Raw genomic sequence first — 27,384 nt, forward strand, 5'->3', positions numbered from 1 at the left:
CGCTTGAGTGCGCACTGTAGTTGTCCTCCACTCCAGTGCGCCATATTCCATCTCGCCAGACATCGAGCATGCATGTCTCAAATCTGTTATCAATGACTAGATAGTTGCTGAGAGCCCGAACACCAACAGGTCACCATGGAGGCCGTGAAAGCCTTCAACAACGAGGTTTGTTTCAAATGCTTAGAGTTGATGTCAACACGACGAGGAAAGCTATGTCCCCTTCTGGTCGGCGACGTTAAAAAGCTAGTTAGCCCAAGCTAACGTAAACTAATGTTAGCGGGGCTGTCCCGCAAGGCCGCGTAAACTGTGCATAAAAATAAGGCCGCGGTGGCTATTTACGGAAGCGCTCGTCCGGCCATTGTCACTGTAGGTGCTTAAAAATCGACGTGACTACATTGTTACTACAAATATGTGCGGTGTGACTTGAGAACAGCCGCTCAGCACCCGTGCACCGTCCGTTGCTAACGTTAGCATTAGCACGCTACAAGTTAGCTAACCCGTCTGAGTTGCGCCATAACTTGGAGGGTTAGCTTAAGCATCACTGACATTGGCGAAAATGACCGTGACATTGTTACTGTTTTTGCTCTACCATGTTTTGCGCGTATTACCAATTTAAAAAAAAAAGAAAAAAAAAGTAATGTTCACCATTCATCGCTATTAATGGTCACAATGTAGCGGCCAAAAACATGGACGTGATCAGTGGACATTCGCATCCTAATGCCACATTTTTTTTATGACTTGACACAAATGTACAAACCACTTCGACCAAATAGGGTACAAAAAAAAAGGACTGAATGTTCATTATAAAGTTAAATTCTGGGAGTAGTTATGCATGTGTGTAATTAATGTCAGCATTATCAGGCAGGCCATTTAAAAATTATTCCACTGATAAGTGTTATTATTATTTTTTTCCTGCGACAATATTAATAAAGTTATTACTTTTGAAAACGTCGTTGAGGGTCTTGAAAGACGCTTCCAAATAGGGCTGTGCAATTAATCAAAACACATTTACAATTATTAGACTCTTCAGGAGGATTTTGTTTTTTTTGTACCAAAAAAAAAAAAATCCAAAACAACAACATTTTAACACATTTAAAAAAATATTAAGACAAAAAAATAGAAACATTACACTTATGTAAGTTCCTCCTAAAAATATTTTTTAATAATATATATTTATAAAAATATGTATTTAATTATGTTGGTAAAAACATGAAGTTGGAGTGCAGCTGGATGATCATTTTTGTTACAAAACAAGAAAATGTTTAAACGTTAAAAAAAAAAAAATATATTATATATTAAGACAAACAATTTTGTACCACTATAATTATGCACGTTACTTTTAGACAAAACAACATTAATTAAATTCTTATTTAAAAAAAAAAAAGCCCAAATTTATACATTTAAAAAACTCAAAAATTAGTATAAATAATGTTTTGTTTTGTTTTGTTTTTTACCATTATGCTGATTTTGTAATTGTGGGGTGTAATAATTGAAATTGTAATTGAATTTTGATTAATTGCACAACCCTAGAGGACTTATATGAGGAGCCATGATGCCATTTCAGAGTAAAATTAAGGGACATGATCATATTGATCCAAAATATGCCAGCACTCTGCAGATGGACCAATTTACATCAAATTTGGCAGTGGCATAGACAAATTATATATAAAGATGCATTTTTCTCACCTAGAGGTTTATGTGGTGGGCTTTTTCGACTGGATTCTGGACATCTTGTCTAATGCATGTTATTTGTTTTTTTGAGACATTTCAAGTGAATAAAGATGGGCCCCGTGACCCTTGTTAGGAGTAAGCGGTTAAGAAAATGGAGGGATAGATGGTTAAAGATGGGACACGGCACTTTTTCTTGGGGTTGTTAGTCTGGCAGGACGCCAGGATTGTAAAGCTGTAGTTTCAAATGAATACAATTTGAAGATGTGGAGAGAATTGTTTGACATGAATGAAACTCTCGTTATACTTTCTCTTGTGTTTTTACAGCTTTACTCGTTGAATGAGTACAAGCCACCCATCTCAAAGGCCAAGATGACCCAAATCACCAAGTCAGGCATCAAGGCTATCAAAGTAAGTATGAGACGTTAGGTGCAACATTTTGAATAAAGATTTCAAATGGCGTTAACGCCAGGTCGTAATTCTTATTGATGGGCCTGCTGCAGAGCAAACACTGCTGCTCAGCAGACAGTGGCATCATCTTTGTCTTCATTATTCACCATTTGCTCCCCCAGACAAAATGCAGCTCACATCAATTAATAGTTAATCACAAATGAGGTGTCAAAAAATGCACCTCGATTGTGCTCTGGTCTGAACAATAAAAAATAAAAAATAAACAAATAAATAAATCTGTGTTGCAATGTAGGCCTGCAGCTATTGAATATTTTGGTATTCAAATATCCTACTGAAAATTCTGTTTGATAAGAGTTTTCGGCTTAAAAAAATATATATATTTTGCAATTTTTTATTTTATTATTATTTGCTTGAGTAAAGAGCAATTATGGTTGCACAAGAGAAAATAACATTTCACTTCATGAATGACTTCTTGGTTTTCGTTTTTAGATCATAAACATGTTCGACATATTTTCCTAAATTTAAACTGTGCATAACCGCAAACTGTAATTTCTTCTCTAGAAACAAAAGTGAGTGAGATTTTGGGCTGAGTGACATCGGAACCACTGACCAGCTTGGTTTATTAAAAAAATAAAATACGTAGGAATTGCAACTGTATCAGGCTTTTTCCACCTATTAAAGTGCGTTTGAAAAATAATACATAGGGCTGTTGCCAATCTTCTGCCTTAGCGGCTAGCCGCTGACAGTGGGAATAGGAGCCATGTTCTACTATGTCAGCGTAATGAGTTGTTTGTTAGCATCCTTAATTAGCGCTTGATCATGATTTCAGGATGACAGTGTGTTGATGACGGTGGCGACAGTTTGTGTTGGCAATTTAAACTTAAGCTGGGCTCCGCCTCCAACTTTTAGTCGGGAAGACGAGTCTAGTCAGCCATGACGTGACCACATGCTGCCACGAACTTCAAAATAAAAGCGTACATAGGCACTGATGTCCGTGTATTACTGTATTTGTGAAGATTTTATTTTGAAGTTGGCCTTTTCACAACGTTGTAGGGAAAAACAATTCTCAAGCACTTTTTTTTTAAATTAAGATAGTTGAATTACTCCAGGACCCGTTTCACTGCTATTATCATAGTGATGTGATGTAGCGACACAAGAAAATGCCATAAAAGCGCTGTAACTCTCTATTAGTAGCGTTTCAGCCATCCAAGTGTTGGGGGCCACTATGGGACAGTTGAGCCGTCATGTAGCTGCAGACGCCACTTTAAATCCATTCACTGAAATTGATAAGCCATTCACCGCATTGCCCATTCTTTGCGCATCTCTCATTAGAAATGGCTTGAATGCGAGAAAAAAAAAAAATCCAATCGTGGATGTGTCTTTGCAACAAACTAGCACTAGCACTAGACATTTAGTATACTATATATATATATATATATATATATATATATATATATATATATATATATATATATATATATATATATATATATATATATATATATATATATTAGGGGTGTGAATTGCCTAGTACCTGACGATTCGATTCGTTTCACGATTCACAGGTCACGATTCGATTCGATACCGATTAATCCCGATACGAATTTATAAGTCGATTGTTGCGATTTTTTTCATTCAAATTTAGAAAATACTAATCAGTAAGCTTGTAGAGTGTAAGATTTATATGAAAATGTATTATTTATTTATCTGAAATTTCAGTCTTATAGAGGTTGTAATCTGTTTCATGTTTGAACAGCATTAAAATAAAATATTAAGGCTTAATGTTCCGTTCATATAACATTCTTCCATGCTCAAGGTGTGAATCCTAAAAAAAATAAAAAAATAAAAAAAATAAAAAAAATAAATTAAAAAAAAAATCGATTCTGCCGATTATTGAATCGATTCGAGAATCGCGCGATGTAGTATCGCGATATATCGCCGAATCGATTTTTTAACACCCCTAATATATATATATATATATATATATATGGAGTGCAGGCTTACCCATTTATCCACACGTACATAAAAGTACTGTTGTAAAACACACTATTCATATGGACGTTTGGGTTCTGAACGATCAAGTGATTGCAAACTTAAACCGTGGAAACATTAATTATGTGTATGTGTGTGGAAACCACAGCGGCGGTCACTCTTGGATCACTTGTGCCATGTAACAGGAAAATGCTTATAATTGAATGTATTTTATCGTTCGTAATGCACTCAACTTTTATGCTTCATCTACAAAACAGAGAGGATCATTCAGGGAGTAAACATTTAAAGGACTATTATTATTTTTTTCACTCACTAACTCACAGAAGCTTACATGTTTTGAATGAGTGAGTGAAAAAAAAGAAAAAACACGTTGCCACATGAGTGACGTAGCGCGGCCGATAAATTCGCCCGGCCCCGATTGCGACACGCTACCCCCCGCTCTGCGATTGGCTGGAGGGGTGTAAACACTGTCTTTCCACAGAAACGTCCCGCTGTTTACAAAACAAACACAAAATGACAAAATACAAAAGACAAAATCACCACCAGACATTAAGAGAAGCCCAGAGCTGTAAATTGACAAGAAGTTTGTCTGTTTAAATCCTGTATTTAAAAAGTGCCTTTTCCTGAGTGAAAACGGCAGAAACTTTAACTTTAACTTTACGGCAACAGTTTTCCTGCACAATTTGCAAACAATTGTCTTTTGTGTGACCTCTTGTAGCACAACAGCCTCCACAAACTTAATTTTGTCCTTTATAGTATAAAGTAACCCCAAACCTTGGGTATCTTTTTTTTTTTCTTTTCTTTTTTTTGTATTGTCCCATTGAATTACTGGAGTTTTAAAATTATTACAGTTTCGAGGCAGGGATGTTTGTGTCGACCAGTTTTTGTGGAGTGGAGTTGGCCGATTTCCCCCCCGCCTCTCAACCTACTTTGTTGCGTACAGTTCTTGTTTTATGAGCGTTTATTAACGAATATAATAATGGAAGCAGTCACAGTGTAAGCCATTCCGCCAAAAAGTACATGCTAGCACCCGCCTTTTACATGGCATTCTCATCAAATGTTTTCTACCTTGTTTGTTCTTTATAAAAAAACAAAAAAAAACGACTGTGCCTGTGGTGTTCCATGCCTGATGAATAACACTCGTTTCCCCTTCCCTCAGCAGCTCCCCCAGCTCCCCCAAAGCACTGGAGGATGGGGTGGAGAGAGTTACAAAGAGATAAGAGAATCCCTAACCAGCTTAGGTAGGAGTATGGGTTGTTTCACAAGGAAGATGCCTCAGTTGGTTCCATACCTCTTGATTTGTCAGGCAGTGCTTAATAGTGGTGCTTGGGAGACTTTGTATGTGTGGCTTGGCTGCTGATGCTTTTCTTTGGAGTAAAGACTAATGACTAAGAACACTGTTGGGAATGCATTGTGCTCAAAGTCGGAAAATATTGATTATCAAACATAGATGTTGGTATGTGGACTGCACACACATTTTTAGCAACTATGAACAACACAATAATATAATAATAACATCATGGTGTTCATTCGCTTATAGCTCTGTATTCATTAGTACACATTGATTCAATCATTCAAGATAAATACAAGTACATCCAAAATATTATTGTGGCTTTTAACGTTTCTTAGTTTGTGCTTTAAACCGAGTTGTTATGGAGGCTATAAACAGCAGTGATTGAAGCTTTGAAATACACATGGTGTGGCGGTGTTTACATGTTGTCTGATACCATTTGATCCTAATTATCCTTTGAGGACGAGTTCCACCTACTTTGATTTTAGTTAGTCTTGTTTTCACCTGTAAAAAAAAATGAATATTTCAAACTCCAGTGCATGCTAAATGAACTGGAGCCTTGTTTGAATTTTGTGACCATAAGAATTTACAGTAGATGGCCAAGTTGATATTTTTTTGCAGCCAGAAATGTTGTGTTGAGCTTAGACTGATTTTTGATTGGTTTAAAGAATTTTATTAATTAGGCTTTGAATAAGTAAGAAGGCAGTAAGGAAGGTGGCTAATATTTCAATATGACTTTGTTTTTGTTTTTTTTCGGTAATTTTTATGTGCCTGGTTCATTGTCACCGCAACATGGCAGATTGCGCAATGCCCTCTCCTGCATAAATGAAGAAAGAAAAAAAAAAAGCTCATGTGGTCACTGGATGGAGAGTTGAATGCAAAATATGACAAAAATGACACCTTTTTTTTTTTTATTAAATTGTAAATGATGTAAGAGTACTACACCCTTGGGTGTCGTCCACCAGTCCTTAGATGAGCCTTGTGCCCCTTAGGTCCACTGTGCACTGATTTTTTTTTTTTAGAATAATGCTGTATGTTCTATGCAGCCCCACTAGTGTGAAACACCCACTGATCAGTGATTTTGGTAAAAAAAATAAAATTAACAAATGATCAGTAACAGCCTAATTACTGCGCATGAGTGGGCAGAATATATATGTATATATAGGGGAGTACCAGTACTTTTTTTTTTCCCCCACTTAAAACACAACACTGGATAGAACTCCATCAATCCATCCATTTACTTAACCGCTTAGTCCTCACAAGGGTAGCGGGGGGTGCTGGAGCCTATCCCAGCCAGCTTCGGGCAGTAGGCGGGATACACCCTGAACTGGTTGCCAGCCAATTGCAGTGGATAGAACTCAAAATGTTAAATTTGATATTTAAAAAATTGGAATGTGTTGACTACATTGAATGTATTTGTAGTTTCATAATTGGTGTATGCGCATTTGTGTGAAAATCATAATTATCCATCGAGGATGAGTTCCACCTATTTTCAGTAAAGTTCGAGCGAACCAATAGCTTCTGTAATGTTCATATTTGGACCGCTTTCATATAACCAACTTTTTAAGGCCAACTTAAAATCTATGGACCCCTTCATTGCCTACATCACGATGACGTCACGGTGTTTACTGGAGGCAAAAACAACCGCTGGAGGCAATCAAGTGCAGCTAGAAGTAAACAACAGTGGTTGTCTGTTTATTCTATTCTATTTTTATCAGTTTACTCACATATTAACTCAAATGGCTGTTGTCTGCGTCCTTTCCGACGTGAACATTCTGTGAAAATATGCTGACCGGTGTTACAACCACACGCCACTGAGGTGTTTTTGCCTCCAGCTAAGCCCCGCCCTTTAAAGTGTGCCACATTGTTTACAAACTTTGAAGGGGTCTATTAGCATCTGTCATTAAAAGTACAAGTCTGAAAGTCTGCTGTGCTTATATGTCGAAACGATTGATGACCTTTTTTTAAAACGATTATAGATTGTACTTTCCGACCACAGATTGATGTAGTTGGATCGTAGGAATGTAAACCGATACATTGATGTCGCCAAAATGCTTGGAGCGGGTCGCACCGCGCATGAGTGAATGGGGCGAACGAGGATGCCGGCTCAAAATGGCCTTTATAAAAAGCAAATAGTATGAGTTAATAGGGGTGTGTACAGTGGCCCTGAAGTGTAAAACACAACAAATAATAATTAAACTTAGCAGCAAATGAAAAAAAACTAGGGCTGTTGACGTTAAAGCATAAACTTTGGGGATGAAGTTATTTTAACTGTCATTTTTTTTTTTTAAACTAAACTGAACCAAAAAAAAGTTAACACAGTTTTATGTACTCCTTGCAGCAACTTCTGCTCACATGGTGCGAAGATGGTTAAAAATGGGCTATAGGTAGTTTTGCTTTATGTTTTACTTGCTTACCACTTGTTGGCAAAATCTAAAGCAATCTGCACATTTTGCAATGCCACATTAAAATAACATATTTGGCTGCATTCACACTGCAGTGACGATGCTCAATTCAGATTTTTGTTAAATGTGTTGTTAAAAATTGTATGTACTCTTCCACTTTACAAAAACAAATGCAACGCGTCAGTGACACACATGCGCACGAAGCACGTCGACGAGTGACGCACGAGAAATGACATGTGGCCGTGTTAACAGAAGTAAATAATAGACCGAAGCGGTATTTATCTTCTCATATCGACAGAGGAGCGATGCGAGAGCAGGTAGAAATATTTGGGGGAAATGAGGAGACGCTTTTCGATCTCCTCATTTCATAGCGACATCTACTAAAGATGACGTCACAGAATTTCCGCGCGTAATAAATGAGCTGTCTGCCGGGCGGAATTATGACCAGAGGTGGTCATAATTTTCATTTCAACATTTCAAACACAGACAGAAAAAGCTCCATCAATGCATTAACCGTTAATAATTGCAAATATCTAAACTAGGGCTGGGAATAAAAGTCGACCAAGTCGGTTGGGTTCGCCATAAATATTGGTTGACGCAAAAATGCACACGGCGAAGCTATTTTAATCATTTTTAAAATGATTAAATGATTAATGATTTTAAAATGAACATTTGCGCCACCTTGAAGTTGCCGGGAGATCGGAACCAATATTTTGTGTTCTGCACGGATACTTATTGCTAACGGACTCCGATTCACCACTACTAACTGAGATGTTTCTTCGGATTTGTTTGATTTCCCTTTAGACTGAAAAGGGAGAAAATTAGCATTGCTACGTCTTATGTTTGTAACAAAACAATCCGCGTCAAAATCACTAAATAGATAAAAGAGCTTTAATGAATTTATTGCCGCCGGTCAGACAGAAGATTTATTATTATTAGGTTAATTGTATTAAGGATGCTGATCCAAATGGTAGAACTTGTAGAGTTTTTTTTTCATCTGTATACTCCTATATTTTGCACATGTAATTTCATTAATACAGACAGTAACGTTTTGTCATGATTACTGCATTATTACATTCAACTGCAATTGCAACTGAAGACGACAATCAATTACGTTACCTAGATCAGTGCTGAGTTTATATGAGCAAATGTGCCCACTTGAATATTACACATGAATATAACGTGAAACTTTATATATATATATATATATATATATATATATATATATATATATATATATATATATATATATTTATGTATTTTTGCATACGTACACTTACGCCTGGTATAGCGGTATTGCCCCAGTGCAATTTTGACAGACAAATTTGTCGCACCAATGTGCTGTGCATGGGGAGTATTTACTTCGCCACTCCCCTTTTCACTTCGTCATTGGCGACGTGGCGAACGGGGAGTGCGCACCCTGCTCCTGATTACAATACCTAATCATCTACTAGGCTTCCATCCTCCATTGTAGTTTTTCCACTTTCTTTTAAAGTAGGCTAATATAAAAATAATTGACTTGGTGACTACTCATAATGTGAGTGCTCATACTGGTCTGGAAAAAGTAGTAGCGAACGTCCCGAGTTTCTGGATAGGCGTGTGAGTAGTGTGGTACTAAGCACAGTTTCAATTCAAGTGAAAAATGTAGATCATATAAAAAATTAAAACCAGTTGGTTGGTTGTTTGTTATTAAGTGGACATGTGTAATTTTTTTCTCTTCTGTTTTAGTAATTGTTCTTTGACCGAGCTATAATATATATATATATATATATATATATATATATATATATATATATATATATATATATATATATATATATATATATATATATATATATATATATATATTATCCAAATACTTAATTTTTCCATATAATTTAGTAGGATATCTGAATACCAAAATATTCAATAGCGCAGTCCTTTATTTAGTTAAGCTTTGAATGCCTCTACGGCCCTAGAAAAAGCCAAATAAATAAACACACAACAACAAATTAAACAACATAAAAAGAAACAACTAAACGAAACAACAAAAAGCTAACCAAAACAGCTAATCAAAAATTTTATTAGCTGTTTTATTTTCTTTCCCAACTAAATCAAATAGTATTTAATGTAGTCTAATGCTATACTGTACGTAACTACATTTTCATATATGTTAGTGAATTGGTATGAATAGCAAATGTATAGCATTTGATATACTGTAATATTCACTGCATAAAATGATATTGTAATTTGTAGGGGTGTTAAAAAAAATCGATTCGGCAATATATCGCGATACTACATCGCGCAATTCTCGAATCGATTCAATAGGCGGCTGAATCGATTTATTTTTATTTTTTTTAAAGAGCTCACAATTGTTCATTCGGTAGTCTTACCGATTCAACGTCTTATCATCATTGCCTTTTTTTTTGTGTGTAAATCGATTTTTAAACTTCCATTTTTAATGGAAAAATATTCAACAAAACGTCTGACTTCGGGTTAGGATTCACACCTTGAGCATGGAAGAATGTTATATGAACGGAACATTAAGCCTTAATATTTTATTTTAATGCTGTTCAAACATGAAACAGATTACAACCTCTATAAGACTGAAATTTCAGATAAATAAATAATACATTTTCATATCAAATCTTACACTCTACAAGCTTACTGATTAGTATTTTCTACATTTGAATGAAAAAAAATCGCAACAATCGACTTATAAATTTGTATCGGGATTAATCGGTATCGAATCGAATCGTGACCTGTGAATCGTGATACGAATCGAATCGTCAGGTACTAGGCAATTCACACCCCTAGTAATTTGTATGTTATAGAAATATGAGTATGAAATTGACAAAGAATATTTATACGAAATTATGTAACGAAGATTAAAGGGAAATATGATCTGATAAGTTAATACTTCTTCCAACACCTTTTCAAACATGTATGTGTAATATGTGCATAGTTCATGACTGTGTTGACTACTGTGAAACTTTATCTTGTGTTTTCATTGACGCTTTGCTTCTGTGTATGTTTGTTTTGTATAGTTTGTGACATGTACTTTTTGAACAGAATGCCGCCCCCCCACCCACCCCCTATCTTTTGTACATGTTGGAAATAAAATTTTAAAAAACACACACAAGTAACACAAAACAACAAAAAGTGAATAAAAGCAAAACACCAAATTAAAAAACAAACAATATGAACAAATAAACAGCAAATCAAGTAAACAAAACTAGTCACAGCTGCAAATGAAGAAAGAAGAAAAAAGAGAAAAAAAAAACAACAATTGAGGGAGATCAGCCTCATAGCAGATAGCTTGGATTGAGGATCTGTTCTACTAAGACCAAAGTGAAGAGTCAGAGCCAATGAGAATGGGACAATGGCAGGAATACAGTGTACCCTCCATCGGACACGCCGGATAATAGCTCATGATAATCTTTCAGAGAAGTCTAATAATCAGGCTAAAAAATGTCCTGATTATTATTGGTACCTTTGCATGCAAGGCATGAACATGCCAGCAAAAAGCCCAATTTAGATGTGTGAGAGGGCGTTTTGTTAGTTTCTTCAACCTGACCAATTTCACTGCTGCTCTTGTATGCCACCTTATGTATACTTGAGGAATTTGTCTTTCATTCTTTTCAGCTTTTCATGCCACCATTTTTTTGGTTGAAAGACAAAAGTTAATTTGTCATTTCTATTTTCAATTGCTGGTTGAAAAAAAGTTTTTTAAACAACAACAAAAAAATATAGAAAATGTAATTTTTTATTTCATTTCACAACTTTTTTTTTTTTTTTTTTTTTTTTTTTTTTTGTCTGTGTTTTGCGAATCTCCTAACTGTTAGAGGAGCTACTTTGTAATTTTGTGGATTTTTTTTTTCCTTGTTAATCTCATGGACCAGAACCAGTGGGTTTATTTAAAACTGCAACTGGGCTGCAACTCAGGATTATTTTTCTGTTCTTTTATAATCAACAGTAGAAAAAATGTAGTATGCACAAAATGCAGCCAGTTCTCCCATGCGCTTTCAAACTTTGTTGATCTCATATCTAAAATGGGACAATAATGCCAGCATTAAAGTTTGAGATTTACAGTGGAGCAGAATCACAACCTCCCCCTCCCATCCCCGTTGAAAAAACTTAATTGACCAGTATACTCGTAAATACGACGGGTGATATGTGATATGGACCAAAACTCCGATATATTTTGGCTTAATATCGATATATATATATATATATATATATATATATATATATATATATATATATATATATATATATATATATATATATATATATATATATATATATATATATATATATATATATATATATATATTCCCAAGGAAGAAAAGTGACAAAATAATCACATTCTCACTCACTGCCAATCGTGTGTGTCGCTAATTTTCAGGAAAATGAAACGCATTGAAGTCACGAATTTCATTTGAAGATTTTAAGCCTAACGTTTCTTTTGTTAAAGTGTTTTGGTGACACAGTGACCGCACACATCTTAGCGACATTGATAAAATAGCATGTTGTTGTACAGGTATAGGTTATCTTTTAAAACATCCAATATGGTTCTATAGCGCTGATACTTTATATTAATTTTCACATCCAAGCAGCAACAGTGGCCTCCGTAGGTAAACTCAAGGTCTGTTTGGTGATGTATAGTAGCTCGCATGTAACAGCTAGCAGGGCTGGGAAAGCTTACGATAAACATACCTCCAGTCGCCGACTCGCTCATATTGGGTCTGGATTTTCAGCTGCTGGCCCATTTCGACCGATGAATTTGTCTTCGGTGACAATTTTCGTGTAAATCACTATCCTTTATTTGTACATGCTTGAACCCAGTGTAGCAATTCCACTGGAAAGTCCCTTCATTCGATCCTGGTCACATCGCCAATCACATAGCGGCAGACACCAAAGCAGCAGAGGGCTGTTGTAACCATAATACGTCTGTTATTTATGGTGATTTAGGGAGTCAGTTCACAAGTTTTGCCTCTTACGAAATACGAATACACTCCCTCAGTCGCCTGCCTGTGTTCTTGTCCGAAAATCAAATGGACACACGCACATGCGCAGTGTTCTGTTCTAAAAATAGTAGTTTAGACGTAATTGTAAACTGCCCTATTGAAATAAAAACACTTGATTTCCAAACTTGCCTGTTTAACTTATCATGCTTCTCAAGGAGGACTCAAGGAGTCACTCCGCTAACTCTCCAGTTTACAAACATTTTGCGATCTACCAAACAATATATCGTAAACCATTAGAACATTTTTTCCAAAATGTATAATGAAAATAACATCATTGTGTTTGAATAAATGCCAACGTCATACTTTACCTATGACAAACGTGCTTACTTGGTTTATTTCTATTCAGAGTGCTGAGCCACACTGCATTTCTCTTTATGTCGTTTGCCTGCTATAATTTCCTGTTTAATTTGGTTCTCTGCTACAATGCGGTTCGAGCCAGACTTCAGTGAAAGGTATACTCCATCGGCCAAGCATTTCATTCAGATGTTAAAAGCTCACTTTGTATTGGGGGTGTTAAAAAAAATCGATTAGGCAATATATCGCGATACTATAGCACGCAATTCTCGTATCGATTCAATATGTAGCTGAATCGATGTTAAAACATCAATTTTTGATGGAAATATTCAACAAAAACATCCTACTTAGGGTTAGTTCGTACTTTTAAGCATGGAAGAATGTTATATTAATGGAATGCTAAGCCTTAAAATTTTATTTCAATGCTGTTCAAACATGAAATAGATTAACCGGTTTGTTAAATACAGTGGCTCACAGTTATAAGCCTGAAGTACATTTTCATACAAATCTTACAGTGTACATGTACAAGTTTACTGATTAGTATTTTATTAAATTTGAGTTTTAAAAAAAAATTCGTAATAATCGACTTATAGATTCGTATCGGGATTAATCATTATTGAATCGAATTTAATCGAATAAGAGAGATAATTTATTCCTATTAATTTTGGCACTCCTGTGACTCTATAGTCAGGAAATACAAAGTAAATCAATAAAAGAGAACATTTACAAATGCAGATATATAAAGACATTCAATAAAAGAGACTATTTACTTGGGGTGTGAATTGCCTAGTACCTGACGATTCGATTCGTATCACGATTCACAGGTCACGATTCGATTCGATACCGATTAATCCCGATACGAATTTATAAGTCGATTGTTGCGATTTTTTTCATTCAAATTTAGAAAATACTAATCAGTAAGCTTGTAGAGTGTAAGATTTATATGAAAATGTATTATTTATTTATCTGAAATTTCAGACTTATAGAGGTTGTAATCTGTTTCATGTTTTAACAGCATTAAAATAAAATATTAAGGCTTAATGTTCCGCTCATATAACATTCTTCCATGCTCAAGGTGTGAATCCTAAAAAAAATAAAAAATAAAAATAAAAATCGATTCTGCCGATTATTGAATCGATTCGAGAATCGCGTGATGTAGTATCGCGATATATCGCCGAATCGATTTTTTTTAACACCCCTACTATTTACTAATGCAGACATACAACGGCATTCAATAAAAGAACATTTACAAAATACAGACATACGACGGCATTCAATAAAAACATTTACAAGTACAGACATACAAAGGCATTCAATAAAAGAGAACATTTATTCCTATTAATTTTGGCACTCCTGTTGCTCTACAGTCAGGAAATAGAAACACAATAAATAAAAGAGAACATTTACAAATATAGTCATATGAAAGCAATCAATTAAAGAGACCATTTACAAATCCAGGCATACAAATGCATTCAATAAAAGAGAACATTTACAAATGCAGATATACACAGGCATTCAATAAAGGAGAACATTTACAAAAGCAGTCATATAAAGACAATCAATAAAAGAGAACATTAACAAATGCTTTCCCCATTTGACTTTTGATTATTCTGTTTAATTATTGCATGCACTTGAATGCCTCACTTCTCGGAAAAACAAATGCCCCACCCATAGCAATGGCCTTGGGTGGAGTATTAGTTTTTTCGATCGCGTGTCTAAAGTGTTTTTTGGAAAAGCACTTACGGTCGAGCGCTGAGCAACCGTGGAGAATTGTGTGATTGGTTATCAACTAGTCAGGCTGGACAAATTAGGGGCGGGGCTTTTTGCTTTTCCAAAAACCACTTGAGACACGCGATCGAAAAAACAAATGCTCCGCCCAAGGCCATTTCTATGGGCGGGGCATTTGTCTTTCCGAGACGTCAAATCCATGCAATAACAAAACGGAATAAGCAAAAGCCAAATGGGGAAAGCATTTATTAATGTTCTCTATAATGGATTGTCTTTATATGACTGCTTTTGTAAATGTTCTCCTTTATTGAATGCCTTTGTATGTCTGGATTTGTAAATGTTCTTTTATTGAATGCCTTTGTATCTTTTATTGCATGTCTTTAAATGTCCCCATTTGTAAATGTTCTTTTTTTAATTTAAGTTCTCTTTTATTGATTGTGTTTGTATTTCTGATTAATTTTGGCACTCCTGTGACTCCATATTAGTCGACTAGTCACGACGATCAAAACCGTTGAGAATTAATATTAAAAGTCAACGAGTCGTTGTGTATTTATTTATTTGGTTCTCCGTTTTTGTCGAAAACAGCCTTGTCTCGCACTTCTCCCGTGGCTGGATGTCATGTCTGAGACGCACATGCGCAGTTGTGGTCATCCGGGTCATCTGCGATGGAAAGAAAAACATTTTGAGTAGTGTAGTGTCATGGCTAACCCGTGTTGCAACAGAACCTGAAACTTGAGGAGCATTTCAATCAAAATACTTCAAGTTCATACTGTTACTTTCATGGCACCACGGCAGTGATAAAGCGGCATTCAAAAAGGAAGCATCTTGTGGCTGATGCCGAATAGTATTTATGGCATAGTGTTTATAGTCATGTCTGGAAGTCAGCATAAGCACCATGTGTGTAACATGACGTTCTGTTTGCCGCGCTAACATATTTGTATGGATTACGGAGACTTTAGCCAGCAAACATGCGTTTATTAATAACCAAAACAGTTTTAAATGCCACCAAACACGTTGACATCGAGCGTGCTGCCTCGCGGAGGTCTTTTTCGCTCTCGCGAGTCATGACCACCCACAGTGTTTTGTATTTGAACTCAGACATAGCAAGACGGAACATAACAGCTTTGCCACAAGGCCTCAATGTTGGCAACACATTACAATAAAGCACAAAATAATTTATGATGTGCAGTACAGTGCTTGAAAAATAAGTTCCTCCTAGTTATTAAGGATTTATTTATTTATTTATTTATTTCATTTCAGGTGCATACCACATTTTGTTTGTGTAGATCAATTCATTGCTTTTAAATGACACATAATAGTGAGGCAAAACAAAGCATTTTGGATAAATGTAAAATAATGAAAAAAAAAAAAAAATATTCGTTTTAGTGCATTGTCCTAATTCTACTCATCTGATATCACTACTTTCTAGGTCTACACTTAAAAAAGGCTTAGTCCCCAAGAATGAAATATGAATGATAGTTTCATAGCATTAGTGCTACTCTGCTTAATTTTTAGTTCAATTTTAAAATACACGAAAGATTTACAGCAAAAAAGTCTAAAGCCACGGGACCATCAAGCTGCAAAAATGTAATCAAAGTTCTATGTACTATTATCTTAATTGTCTTCATTGTTAATCTGTACATACTTTTAAAAAATTAAAAATGTAAACTAATGATGCTTTTAAAAAGAGCAGCCACTTGTTGATGCAATATGCTGCTATTTACATATCGCTGTCCTATGAAAAACACTTGTCAATTTTTGTCATTTTTTACATTTTTACGTTTATGAGACTGAATGCTGACATCTCAAAAACATATATATATATATATATATATACACATACATATATATATACACATATATACATACATATATACATATATAAAGGACATAAATGTTTTTCACAGGACAGCGACGATATGTTAAGATATTAATAAGGGTGTCACGATTTCGATTTTTTATCGAAATCGATCGAAATTACGTCACGATTTCGAGCATCGAAATAGAAGAGAGGACACACGATTCGATGCCCCCCCCCCGCGCCCGCCGCGCCCGCCGCCACCGCCACCTCCCAGGAAAGCAAATGAGACGCAGCCATTCAGCTACTAGCTAACGGCACTTGTTAGCTGACTTCTCCTGCAGTCATGATGGCAAGCGCGGACAGACACAGCAATGGTGCTTCAAGCCGCTCCCGCTTCTCTCGTCACCAGTTTGGAAACATTTTGCGTTCCCGGTGAGTTATGTCGACAATGTTCACGTTGTCGATAAAAAGACCACAGTTGCAAGATATGCTATGGGCGCGTACTGTACTCGGCCACGGTGTTACGCCCGGCTCGTCAAGGGGAAGGGAAGTAACACAATAACAGAAAATATAGAGTAGATAAACACGGGTCGACTTTAACATCTGAGTAGTTTTAATTGAAATTTCAGGCAGGGGTTTGACAAGGGAGTGAAAGTGGAAGGTGAACAAATAATAACCGCATTTGACAGAACTGACAGAACGGACCAATAGGGGTATAATACACGGATACACAATAGCGTCGCGCTGGCACAGTCGTCCAATCGGAGTGTCGCGCTGGCACAGTCGTCCAATCGGAGTGTCGCGCTGGCACAGTCCTCCAATCAGAGTGTCGCGCTGGCGCATTCAAACTGAAGTACCATTATACGGGCACCATCCGACACAAACACACACATACATACTAGGGGAGCGGAGCCGGCGGCGAAAACAAGTGGGAAAACAACGGTCCAACCAACTATTTCATCCTCATTTACAGTGAAACTTCCACACACTTCAGCTCGCGCGAAACGCCAGATCCATAGGTCTATTTATAGCAGCAGACCTGCAGCCTTGGAAAACGCTGGATTCAAACATTTAATTAGTGTACTTGAACCACGCTACAGTATGCCCAGCAACTGTAACTGTTGGGATATAGTTTGTTCAGGCTGTATTTGTTCCATGACTTTGGATACAATATATTTTTTGTTGTTGTTGCACATTGCACATTATTTTAAGAGGAACGCACAGCACACTGTTGTAACCAAAAACAGTCAATAGATGGCAGGCACCCACTGTGACTTTTTGTTTTTGTTTTTTTATTTTTTATTTTACACTTCAGTAAGAACAAGACGGTTAACTTTATATTGTAAATAAATTCTTTGAATTTGATCATTCCTGCCTAATGTCAATTATCATATATTACATAAATTTACACAAAAATAATATGGAAATTGCATCACCTATATGTAGCCGATCTTTTGAAATAAGATTTACTGTACAATGAATAGAACCAATGATCATAGACTAGCCTTAGCCTACAGAAGCATATGCCTCTGTGTTATAAAGTGGGGGAGCGGAAAAAAAAAAAAAAAAAAAAATCGAAAAAAAAATCGAATCGTGACCCCAAAATCGAAATTTAAATCGAATCGTGGAGTTGGCGAATCGTGACACCCCTAGATATTAATAATCATTTGTGCAGCTGTTAACAAATTTTCCCCTCTTTTCAGTTCTACAAGCATGTTGTCCAGAGTGTGGAGAAGTTCATACAAAAGGTGAGTTGTACTTAATAAAATAGTAATAAATAGAATAATTAGCAACATTTAAAATTTACTTACAAGGGGTGGTACTCCAATCAATCGGCCACTGATCGTGATCGTCCGATTTCCATGGAAAAGTGTGGATTATCATGTGGTGATCAAACTTTTCATTATCGGTATCAGAATCTGCTGCAAAAAGGAAAAAGCAAAATTGAGTAGTGCTGGTTACTTTTTTGTTGCTGTCTACTAAAAACATTTGAGTTTATCATCAAAAAATGCATGAGACAAGAGAGATTTTAGTTCCACTTTCCAGATATTTTTACAACTGAGAAGATTTATTAGATTTTTTTGTAACAAGGCATCAAATTTTAGCATCTACTTGCCATGTTAAATTATGAAGTAGTATACATTGTTATTTTTTTCCTGTATTAAACTTTGTTGTTGTTGTTCCAGTGCAAACCAGAATACAAGGTCCCGGGGTTGTACGTTATCGATTCAATTGTGAGGCAGTCACGCCACCAGTTTGGCACGGAGAAGGATGTCTTTGCCCCACGCTTCAGCAAGAATATCATCGTGACATTCCAGCACCTCTACCGGTGTCCCTCAGATGACAAGGTTCGACTCTTTACCTTTAATTCTTTTTGAACTCTCGATGCAATTCGGTGTTTTTTCTTTATGCTTTGATCTCCCCGTCATACGTTTCCAGAGTAAGATAGTGCGGGTCCTCAACCTGTGGCAAAAGAATGCCGTCTTCAAGAGTGACATCATCCAGCCGTTGTTGGACATGGCAGCGGGGATTCCTCCTCCGAGCGTTACTCCCGTCACGTCGAGCAGCGCTGCCCCCGTCAATAGCACCACACCTGGTCAGTCGCAGAACATGCATGGCGTGAAAGTCACTTGGTGATCAACTATGTCCAAATGCCTGTTTTTCAACCTGCCTCTTTGCATCAAGGCACTCCAGCCACGCCGGCCACCCCTGCCAACATCGTCCAGGGGCTTCCGGACTGGGCTTCCCAGATTACCAACACAGACACCGTGGCAGCTGTGGCGCAAATCTTGCAAACTCCTCAGGGGCAGCAGGTTAGAGAAAATTAGAATGAAGAATTGAGAAAGCATGATTGCTATTTTTGAAGTTTAGCTCGAAAATCTTTGGTGCAGATTCTTCAGAGTATCTGCAATATTTGTTTGTTTGTCTCACCAGCTTCAGCAACTTGTACAGAGCCTGCAAATGCAGCAGCAAAAGCCTCAGCCTTCTCTGCTGCAGGCATTGGATGCTGGTCTGGTTGTACAGTTGCAAGCTCTCACCGCTCAACTCACTGCAGCTGCTACTGCCAACAGCCTCAACCCCCTCGAACAGAGGGTCTCCTCTTTTAACAAGGTACTACTGGTGCTTCATTAATATAGTCATTCGCCGTTTTCATTGTCTTGAGTTACGTTCCACTTGCTTATTTGTGGCTGGCTGGAATGTGTCTAGCCCAGTGCACACAGGTCACAGTGAGCTTGATTCCTCCATTGAGCCCAAACAAACAAACAAACAAACAAACAATCAAACAAACCCTTTATTTAACCGGAAAATAAATACTCATTGTTTTTCAAGGGTGATGTGGCCCAGAAGGTGGAGAAAGTGTGTTGCGGGAATTTTAGAAAATTAGACACTCCGTATATATTTAATAGAAAATCTGTGATATACTGTGTAATTACTTTATTTCTCCCTTTTCAGAATGTCTAATGAGTGAGGTCTAAATGCCTATTTTCAGAAACTCTTGGGGCAGTTTGACTTTGGGAGTGAGCCCGAGCGTGGTGAAGAATCTAAGAAGGAAACGTCATCCTCTCAACTGTGAGTTAACAATGTTTTATCTTGGACAATGATTTCCCTGACTGCATTTGGCTGTGTGCCTAATCCAATTTGTTGGCCACTTTTTTTTTTTTTAGGCCCATGGTGGCAGAGCCCATCAACAGCTCATTGTTCCACCAGCTTGCTGAACAGCTACAGCAGCAGAACCTTGAGCAGTTTCAGAAGCAACTGCTGGAGCACCAGCAGAAGGTAGTTACACGCACACAATGGTAGAGTCAAGTCATCTTTATTTATATAGCACTTTCAAAACAGCCTTAGGGTGATGTTGTATCTGACTCTAATGTTAAATTACCTACTTGGAATAGTCAACCAATACCGCGATGATGTATTTCTACAGGCTATGAGCATAGATGGGCAGGACACTCTATTTGGACAAGAGAATGCTGTCACAACAGTTCAGGCTAGCAGTCAGCCACAACTTCCTGAGCCAGAAAATAAAATGGACGACTCCATAGACAACCAACAACAGGTACAAAAGGCCATGTGATAAAACCACTTAGAAGTCTAAAATGTGATAACTCATTCACTCCCAGTCATTTTCAATGAAGCAACCCCCTTACTGGATTTTGATTGATTTTGCAAGGCCCACAGAATATTGTTTTTTTTTTATTGCTATAAAACCATGGAACTTACCAAAAGAAAGATTAATTTCTTTTTTCATCAGGGAAAAAAAAAGAAAAAAAAAAAAAGAAAAAAAAAATATATATATATATATAGGCATATACAGTATCAAAAAAAATAAATATGAAACCCATAACAAATGCATTTGTGTTAATTGAACTGTGTTGAATTGCTCCTCAAGGACATGGATCTTGATGAGGGCCCAGATGGAATGGAAGAGGATAACTTTGAGCCAGAGGACAAAAAAACAGTTACGGCCCGCTCCAGAACACGCTCAAGGTCACGTTCACGGTCAGTCAAGATCCTTTCCTCTTAATCAATCAATGATGTACTGTATTGACATTTTTTAGTTAATCTTATAACTCGGGCATATATTTTTGTAAAGAGCAAAAAATCAAAAAGATTAGTTGAAAACATTCCTTTAGGTTGTGTTGCTTTGTATCAACAGGTCCCCCAAAAGGAGAAGGTCCAGGTCCCGCTCGGGCTCTCGGAAGCGCAAGCATCGTAAGCGGTCGCGATCACGCTCCAGAGATCGGAAGAGGAAGACGTCGCGTTCGTACTCGAGTGAAAGACGTGCCCGAGAACGGGAAAAGGAGCGACAGAAAAAAGGACTGCCTCCTATACGATCCAAGACACTTAGTGGTAATTACATAGCGTTAATATTGCTTGTTTAGAATATCTGATTAGTGTTGGGTCAATAATAATTGCTGCTCTTTGTACTCTTTATCTAGTGTGCAGCACAACTCTTTGGGTTGGCCAAGTGGACAAAAAGGCTTCTCAACAAGATCTCACAAACCTGTTTGAAGAGTTTGGCCAAATAGAGTCAATAAACGTAAGATCTCCTCTCTAACTACCATGTGATGTTCACAAGGTTGTTAAAGAAGTGTATTATGTGTTATTGAATGGTACATGTAGGTTGAAGTCTAGTCACGTCTTGTCATTCGATCTGTGACCTTTTCCTCCAGATGATCCCTCCGAGAGGCTGTGCCTACATCTGCATGGTCCACAGACAGGACGCCTACCGTGCACGCCAGAAGCTCAGCACAGGTTCTTGCAAAATTGGGTCCAAGATCATCAAGGTACACTTTTGTTGCCTCGATGCTGTAATTTGATTGAATGCAATGTCATTTTCCCCATGGTTTCTTTGTAATTTAATTCTACATTGACCTCTAGCAGTGTAGCCTTGGACGGCTTGATGCCTTTTATAGATTGTGTCTTTGATAAGATACTTTGTTCTCTTCCCGCCATCATTGTGCTTGTGAATGCAGATCGCTTGGGCCTTAAACAAAGGAGTAAGACAAGAGTACAAGCAGTTCTGGGATGTGGACCTTGGAGTCACCTATATACCTTGGGAGAAAGTTAAGGTGGATGACTTTGATGACTTTGCCGAAGGAGGAATCATTGATCAAGAGACTGTCAGCGAAGGTGACATTTGATTTAGTATTTATCATTTAGCAGAAGGATTTGACGGACTCACATATGGATAATAGTCAGTTATGCAAACAATATACACTATAATTTTAGATTATTTGGCTCTCTTGAATAAATATTCCCATTCAAAGATGGCACAAAACAGCAAAACCAACATAAAGTCCAAGAAGTTTTGTGTTTGTTTTAAAATAATAATACTCACTCAAACACTACAGTATATATGCCCTGCATGTCATATAAAATTCCCAAATTAATAGGCTGTCTCACCCACCTGTATAACAAAATGCCATATAATAGGACAGTAAAGTTTGTCCCCTCTGCATCATTGTGGGTGCACCATCTGTCACAACAGCCGATTGTCCAATTAAGCCACCATACGCATTTGTAAGTGTCAAATATAGAAGGGGTTGTGTATACATACACAATAGTCATTTTGTTTCATAAAAATCACACTGGTCTGTTTCTTCAGAGTGGGACACGGTGAAGATTTTGGAGGCAACGAAGGACGTTATAAGCCAACCAAGCACTGAGACGACAGCAGCATCGTCGAACAGCCAGAATGAAAGCTACAGCCAGCCCATGATGCCGGTGCAGGTAAGAAAGATTACTGTCACACAAAAAAAAAAGTGCAATACAATTTGGTGGTCGTTGATATGATTAGTACGAAGGAGTATGAGGACCCTGTATATTTTTATTTTATTTTTTTAGCGGGGGTGGGGGTGGGTAATATTCAGAGAAAAACCTGGCAAATTTGACAGTTTAGTAAGTCGCAAATTTACGAGTTCCCTATATATCCCTACATATGAATATCTCAATTTAGATTTTTTGGCACATGAAGACTGTTTTGCCAGAGCCGGTCACCTATAATCTAATAGTTTTGATGGCATTATAACAATTATTTTCTACCTGCTGTTGTCTCTCCTACTCAGCTGCCAGTGGCCCAGTCTATTCCTGGTGGTGTCGGCTTGGTGCCTCCTAACTTCCCTGTCAATATGAGCATTCCCCCGCCAGGTTATGGGCCGCCCCCTCCATTCCTAAGACCTACCTTCAATGCCTCACAACCTCCTCCAGGTAAATATTTACAAACGCTGCTATTTGAAGAGCAGCCATAAAGGGATGTGTTCCAAACACACACATCAGACGAAAATCTCAAGAGACCATATAAAAAAAACATTTTAGCACTCTTTTTAACTTAACTTATTCGCTCCCAGCCATTTTCACAGAAGCAATATCGTTCGCTCCCGGCTGTTTTACTGGATTTTGACTGATTTTGCAAGGCCCACAGAATATTGTGTTCTATTGCTATAAAAGCATGGAAGCTACCAAAAGAAATATTAGTCTCTTCTTTTATCAGGAAAACATATATGTTTCTTTCTGTTTCTATTTTGCAGCATTTAGTATTAGAATATAGCAAAGCTTCATCATTATTCACAAATTTGTTTGCAACATGGCTCTGGTTGATCTCTTATACTCTGCTTCTACTTGCTGGCCGTTTTTGTAGAAACTAGCCTCATTAGTTCAGAGGCTCCGTCAAAGCATTCTGTATGCTCTAACATTAAAAAAAATATATATATAGGATAAATATGTCTGGGTGCATGGTAATATTTAAAATAGAACATATTTATATGTTTTTTGGGAGCAAATTAGCTAATAAAATAAACATTTTTAAGTATTCCTTTACACCTTCTATATCGCTCGCGCAGCTTTGAAAATAAGAGACAACAGAGACAATGATGAACTGCAATATAACATGAGAACACTTTACTTAATATGGTTATCTTGTGTTATTTTGTGTTGTACAGGTTTTATGCAGGCAGCGCAGACAGCAGCCATGGCCGCAGCACCATCTTGTAAGTATTATTTCGGTGTTGGACCTTTTGACTCGTGCAAGAATGTAACAATCATTTCGAGCGATGTGTTTGTGACCCTCCTGTAGCTCTCGTGGCAACCAGCCAGGAAACGGTGAAGGAATCACCATTCAGCTCAATGATCCCAACAACCAGCTCCATGCCTGGGGGCTTCATGCCCTCCGCTGTCCCTGGAGCCAATGCCTTCAATGCGGTTGGAGTTCAAAGTCAGCACACGAGTGGCAAAATGCCGCCTCCTGCCAAGGCTTTGGATGGGACACCCGAGCTCGCTCTTCAAGGTGGAGCAACATTAGCAGACTTGATGAGAGATGAGTTGACAAGCGTGGAAGGTGACATTAACATGTTGTATGTTTTCTCCTCCCAAGGTATGCATAATGCAGTCCGCAGTGGAATGGGCCTCCTTGGCATGCACCCCGCCGCCTCCCTCCCCCACCCGCTTCACCAGCCTGGAATGGCGGCACAAAGAATGCCTGGAATTCTGCCGCTTGACGTGCGTCCGAACCTCCTTCAGCCCGGGGCCGCGCCTCGCTTCCCTCTCCTCCTGCAGCAGGGACCCGCTCAGCAGCCTGCCGGCCCCCTTCAGGCTCAAGCCCATGTCAGGCCCCCGTTCCCTCAGCTAGACCACTTTAACAGGCCGCCCCCTCACCAGGCCAGTGATAATGTACCCAAGACAGAAGAATCATCTTCGGGGGCTGACGAGGGCAAAGACCAGGACTACCGCTTCCCCCCTGTGGAGAAGCCGAGTACAGGTCTGCTGAGAACGCCTCCACCAGAGCATCGGGCGCCCCTTGGTGGTGGTGCTGGGGGTGGAGGCAGACCCCCGTTGCTGCAAACGCCAGGAACTCAGCCAGCCAGAGGCAGTCTGCTCGGACGTCTGCAGGCTCTCGCCGGCTTCACCCCCGATAATCAGTGGAACCAGTCCAGGGGGGACTTTGACGAACGAGACGGCATGGAGCGCCCCAACCCGGGGCAGAACTTCCCCAATCGCTTTGACAACCGCCCCGGAAACGCAGCCGCCAAAAATGTTGGCGGGCCAGCGCCGTGGAACCGCGGCGGCGGCGCGTCCACTTTTGAAAGTGACCTGGATGAACGAAGATCTCAGTGGGACAGGCAAAGAGACCGAGACGAGAGAGATTTTGACTTCCGAAGGGAAATGAACGGAAACCGGCCCGGGCGAGGGCGAGACCGGCCCCGAGATCACGACAAAGAGCATGACAAAGAGCGGGAACGCGGCAACTGGACGCCGGTTGTCCCTCTCCCAACGCCTCTTCTTCCCACGCCACCTCTCAACCCCAATCTGAATCTGAACCAAGGGAAGATGCTTGCCCCGCTCAGATTGAACACCCCCATTCAGTCACGATTCCAGCCCCCACTGCTGCCTCAAGCGCAGGCCAGACCGCCTCTGTTAGGTCAGCATCCGCCGCCGGCTCCTGTCCAGGCGCCAGAGGTCAGAAATGCCGGCCAAGCAGCTGAGGTGGGACCGCCTGGAAACAGTCTGGAGGCCCCTCCGTCCCAATCCCTGCCCTCATCCCAACCTGACAACAAGGCTCAGAGCCCGTTGCCCAGCTCACTCGCTGAGGCCCGGTCCTCACCGCAGCCAGAGACCACCCGAACCCCCGAATCAGTACCCCAATCCTCGGACCAGGCCCGCCCCCAGACGACCGGGTCCTCAGACACTCCGAGCCAGGCCTCCCCTGTCGGCGTCACCCAAGCTGTCAGCCCCCCTGAAGAGATGACGCACTCTCTGGTGGAGGTGCAGCTAAGCCCACACAAGACCCCCGAGGAGGTCTTACGAGACAAAAGCCCCTCCCCCAAAGCCCAGGGGCTCAATGGGGCCGGGATGGACGAAAGCGCGGCGGTCGAGCCCACGCCGGACGCCTCCCCCGAGCTCGCCGAGTCTCCGCCTCCCGAAGGCAAAGCCGAGCAGGAGCAGGAGCAGGCCACGCCTCCTCAGGACGTAGACATTGAACAGAGTGAGGCCGTGGAGGAAGCTGCGAGTGAGCCAGTGCTAGACACTGACACACACACTGAGGGGACATAATCATCACTCAGTAGGTAACAGATCATTTTGTACAGTTGTCTCTTCTTCTCTGTACTCGTGTCAGTAAAGCATCACCACCACACGGGACACGACTCACAAATACCAGTCAGCTTAAATAGAGAACTCCTTAGTGACGTACTCAGACAACCTTTTCTTTGTATTTTGTTTTTAATTTCTAACGCCACCACATCAGATTTTATCAACCAATTAATGAATTTTATCCTATTGACTACCCAAATGTCTTCTTTATTGGGGGTGCACTTTGACCTTCCTGTGGAAGAAAGGATGACATCAGGATACAATTACTTGAAAATTGCAGCCGCGGGCTCATTTCTGACACTTCCTTTTTGAAATGCTGCTGCAAAGTTTTAGTGAATGCTTTTAAGGTGTCCTGTGCTTTTTACACACACACACACACACACAAACACACACGCCACATATATCTAAGCCTGCCAAAACAATAAGACCATTACTACTCTTCAAATTGGAACCATTTGAAATAAAACCATGAACATGTTGTATCCCCAAAATCAATGTATGTAATCTGTTTCTAACTATACTTTGAATCTGCGCAAATGAAAACACAGCATGGGGAGGAGCAATGGATAAGAAAATGAACGGAGGGATGTCAGGTGCATATTGTTTTAGTGTGAAATAAACAACTGTCTCCTTAAACACATGCTTTTAGGACTGCTTTTCTGACCCAGGATCACTGGAAACGCGTCTTTACAACGCGTCTTTACATGCGTCACGTCAGAGACATTTTGATGTCTTGCGACCCAAACGCAGCCATCCACAGTTCACTTTGGTTGGATGGGGAACGCGGGACGTAGTTTTAAATTACGGATGACTTCAGCCTGTTTTTGTGCTTTGGTGACTGTTGCAGATGATTGGATTGTGTGCCTTTTCGAACAGACGCTTTCAAATGCGATGCGCACACAACTGTGCGTGTGCGCGCAGTACCTGAAGAGAATTAACAAACCTTTCATGTGTGGTAGCTGGAGAGTTTGTACAGCACTCAACCTAGGAGAGACTCTCGATATACTTGTTCTGTGCATGCCGCTTTGTAGCCTCCTGTCGTGTTCATTTCATGCTTTGTAGTGCTTTTCTGTTCCCTGGAGATGCTTAGGCTGACTGTTTCACTGCAGGAGATGTGATATTAAATAAAAATTGAAGGTGCACCAGATATTTTTTTTAATTATTATTGTCATGAATCTAGATTTTAGTGGCGATAGA

At 39.1% G+C, this 27,384-nt stretch overlaps 2 protein-coding genes across 3 annotated transcripts in view; both read left to right on the forward strand.

Moving 5' to 3' along the window:
* scaf8 (SR-related CTD-associated factor 8) lies at positions 1-27,334 on the forward strand. 2 transcript variants are annotated; one of them, XM_077539259.1, is made up of 20 exons: positions 1-165; positions 1,996-2,079; positions 18,303-18,347; positions 18,786-18,947; positions 19,039-19,195; positions 19,285-19,412; positions 19,534-19,710; positions 20,090-20,169; positions 20,265-20,376; positions 20,525-20,656; positions 20,990-21,099; positions 21,257-21,450; positions 21,540-21,640; positions 21,774-21,887; positions 22,077-22,233; positions 22,709-22,833; positions 23,169-23,310; positions 24,042-24,089; positions 24,176-24,385; positions 24,473-27,334. In XM_077539259.1, the coding sequence occupies exons 1-20, from the start codon at positions 136-138 to the stop codon at positions 26,146-26,148; spliced, it is 3,984 nt and encodes a 1,327-aa protein (XP_077395385.1). In that variant the 5' UTR covers positions 1-135; the 3' UTR covers positions 26,149-27,334. The 2 variants fall into 2 exon arrangements, with proteins under 2 accessions (XP_077395385.1, XP_077395386.1); XM_077539260.1 differs by lacking the exon at positions 1-165 and adding an exon at positions 5,231-5,312 and having other exon boundaries at positions 2,003-2,079.
* Positions 26,139-27,384, forward strand: part of tiam2a (TIAM Rac1 associated GEF 2a) — an 85,754-nt gene continuing 84,508 nt past the window's right edge. The window contains exon 1 of the mRNA XM_077539254.1: positions 26,139-26,162. The gene's annotated coding sequence lies outside the window, so the exon portion shown is untranslated. The remainder of the gene's footprint in view (positions 26,163-27,384) is intronic.

This window comes from Festucalex cinctus, chromosome 12, assembly GCF_051991245.1.
Source record: "Festucalex cinctus isolate MCC-2025b chromosome 12, RoL_Fcin_1.0, whole genome shotgun sequence".
Lineage (NCBI taxonomy): Eukaryota > Metazoa > Chordata > Actinopteri > Syngnathiformes > Syngnathidae > Festucalex > Festucalex cinctus.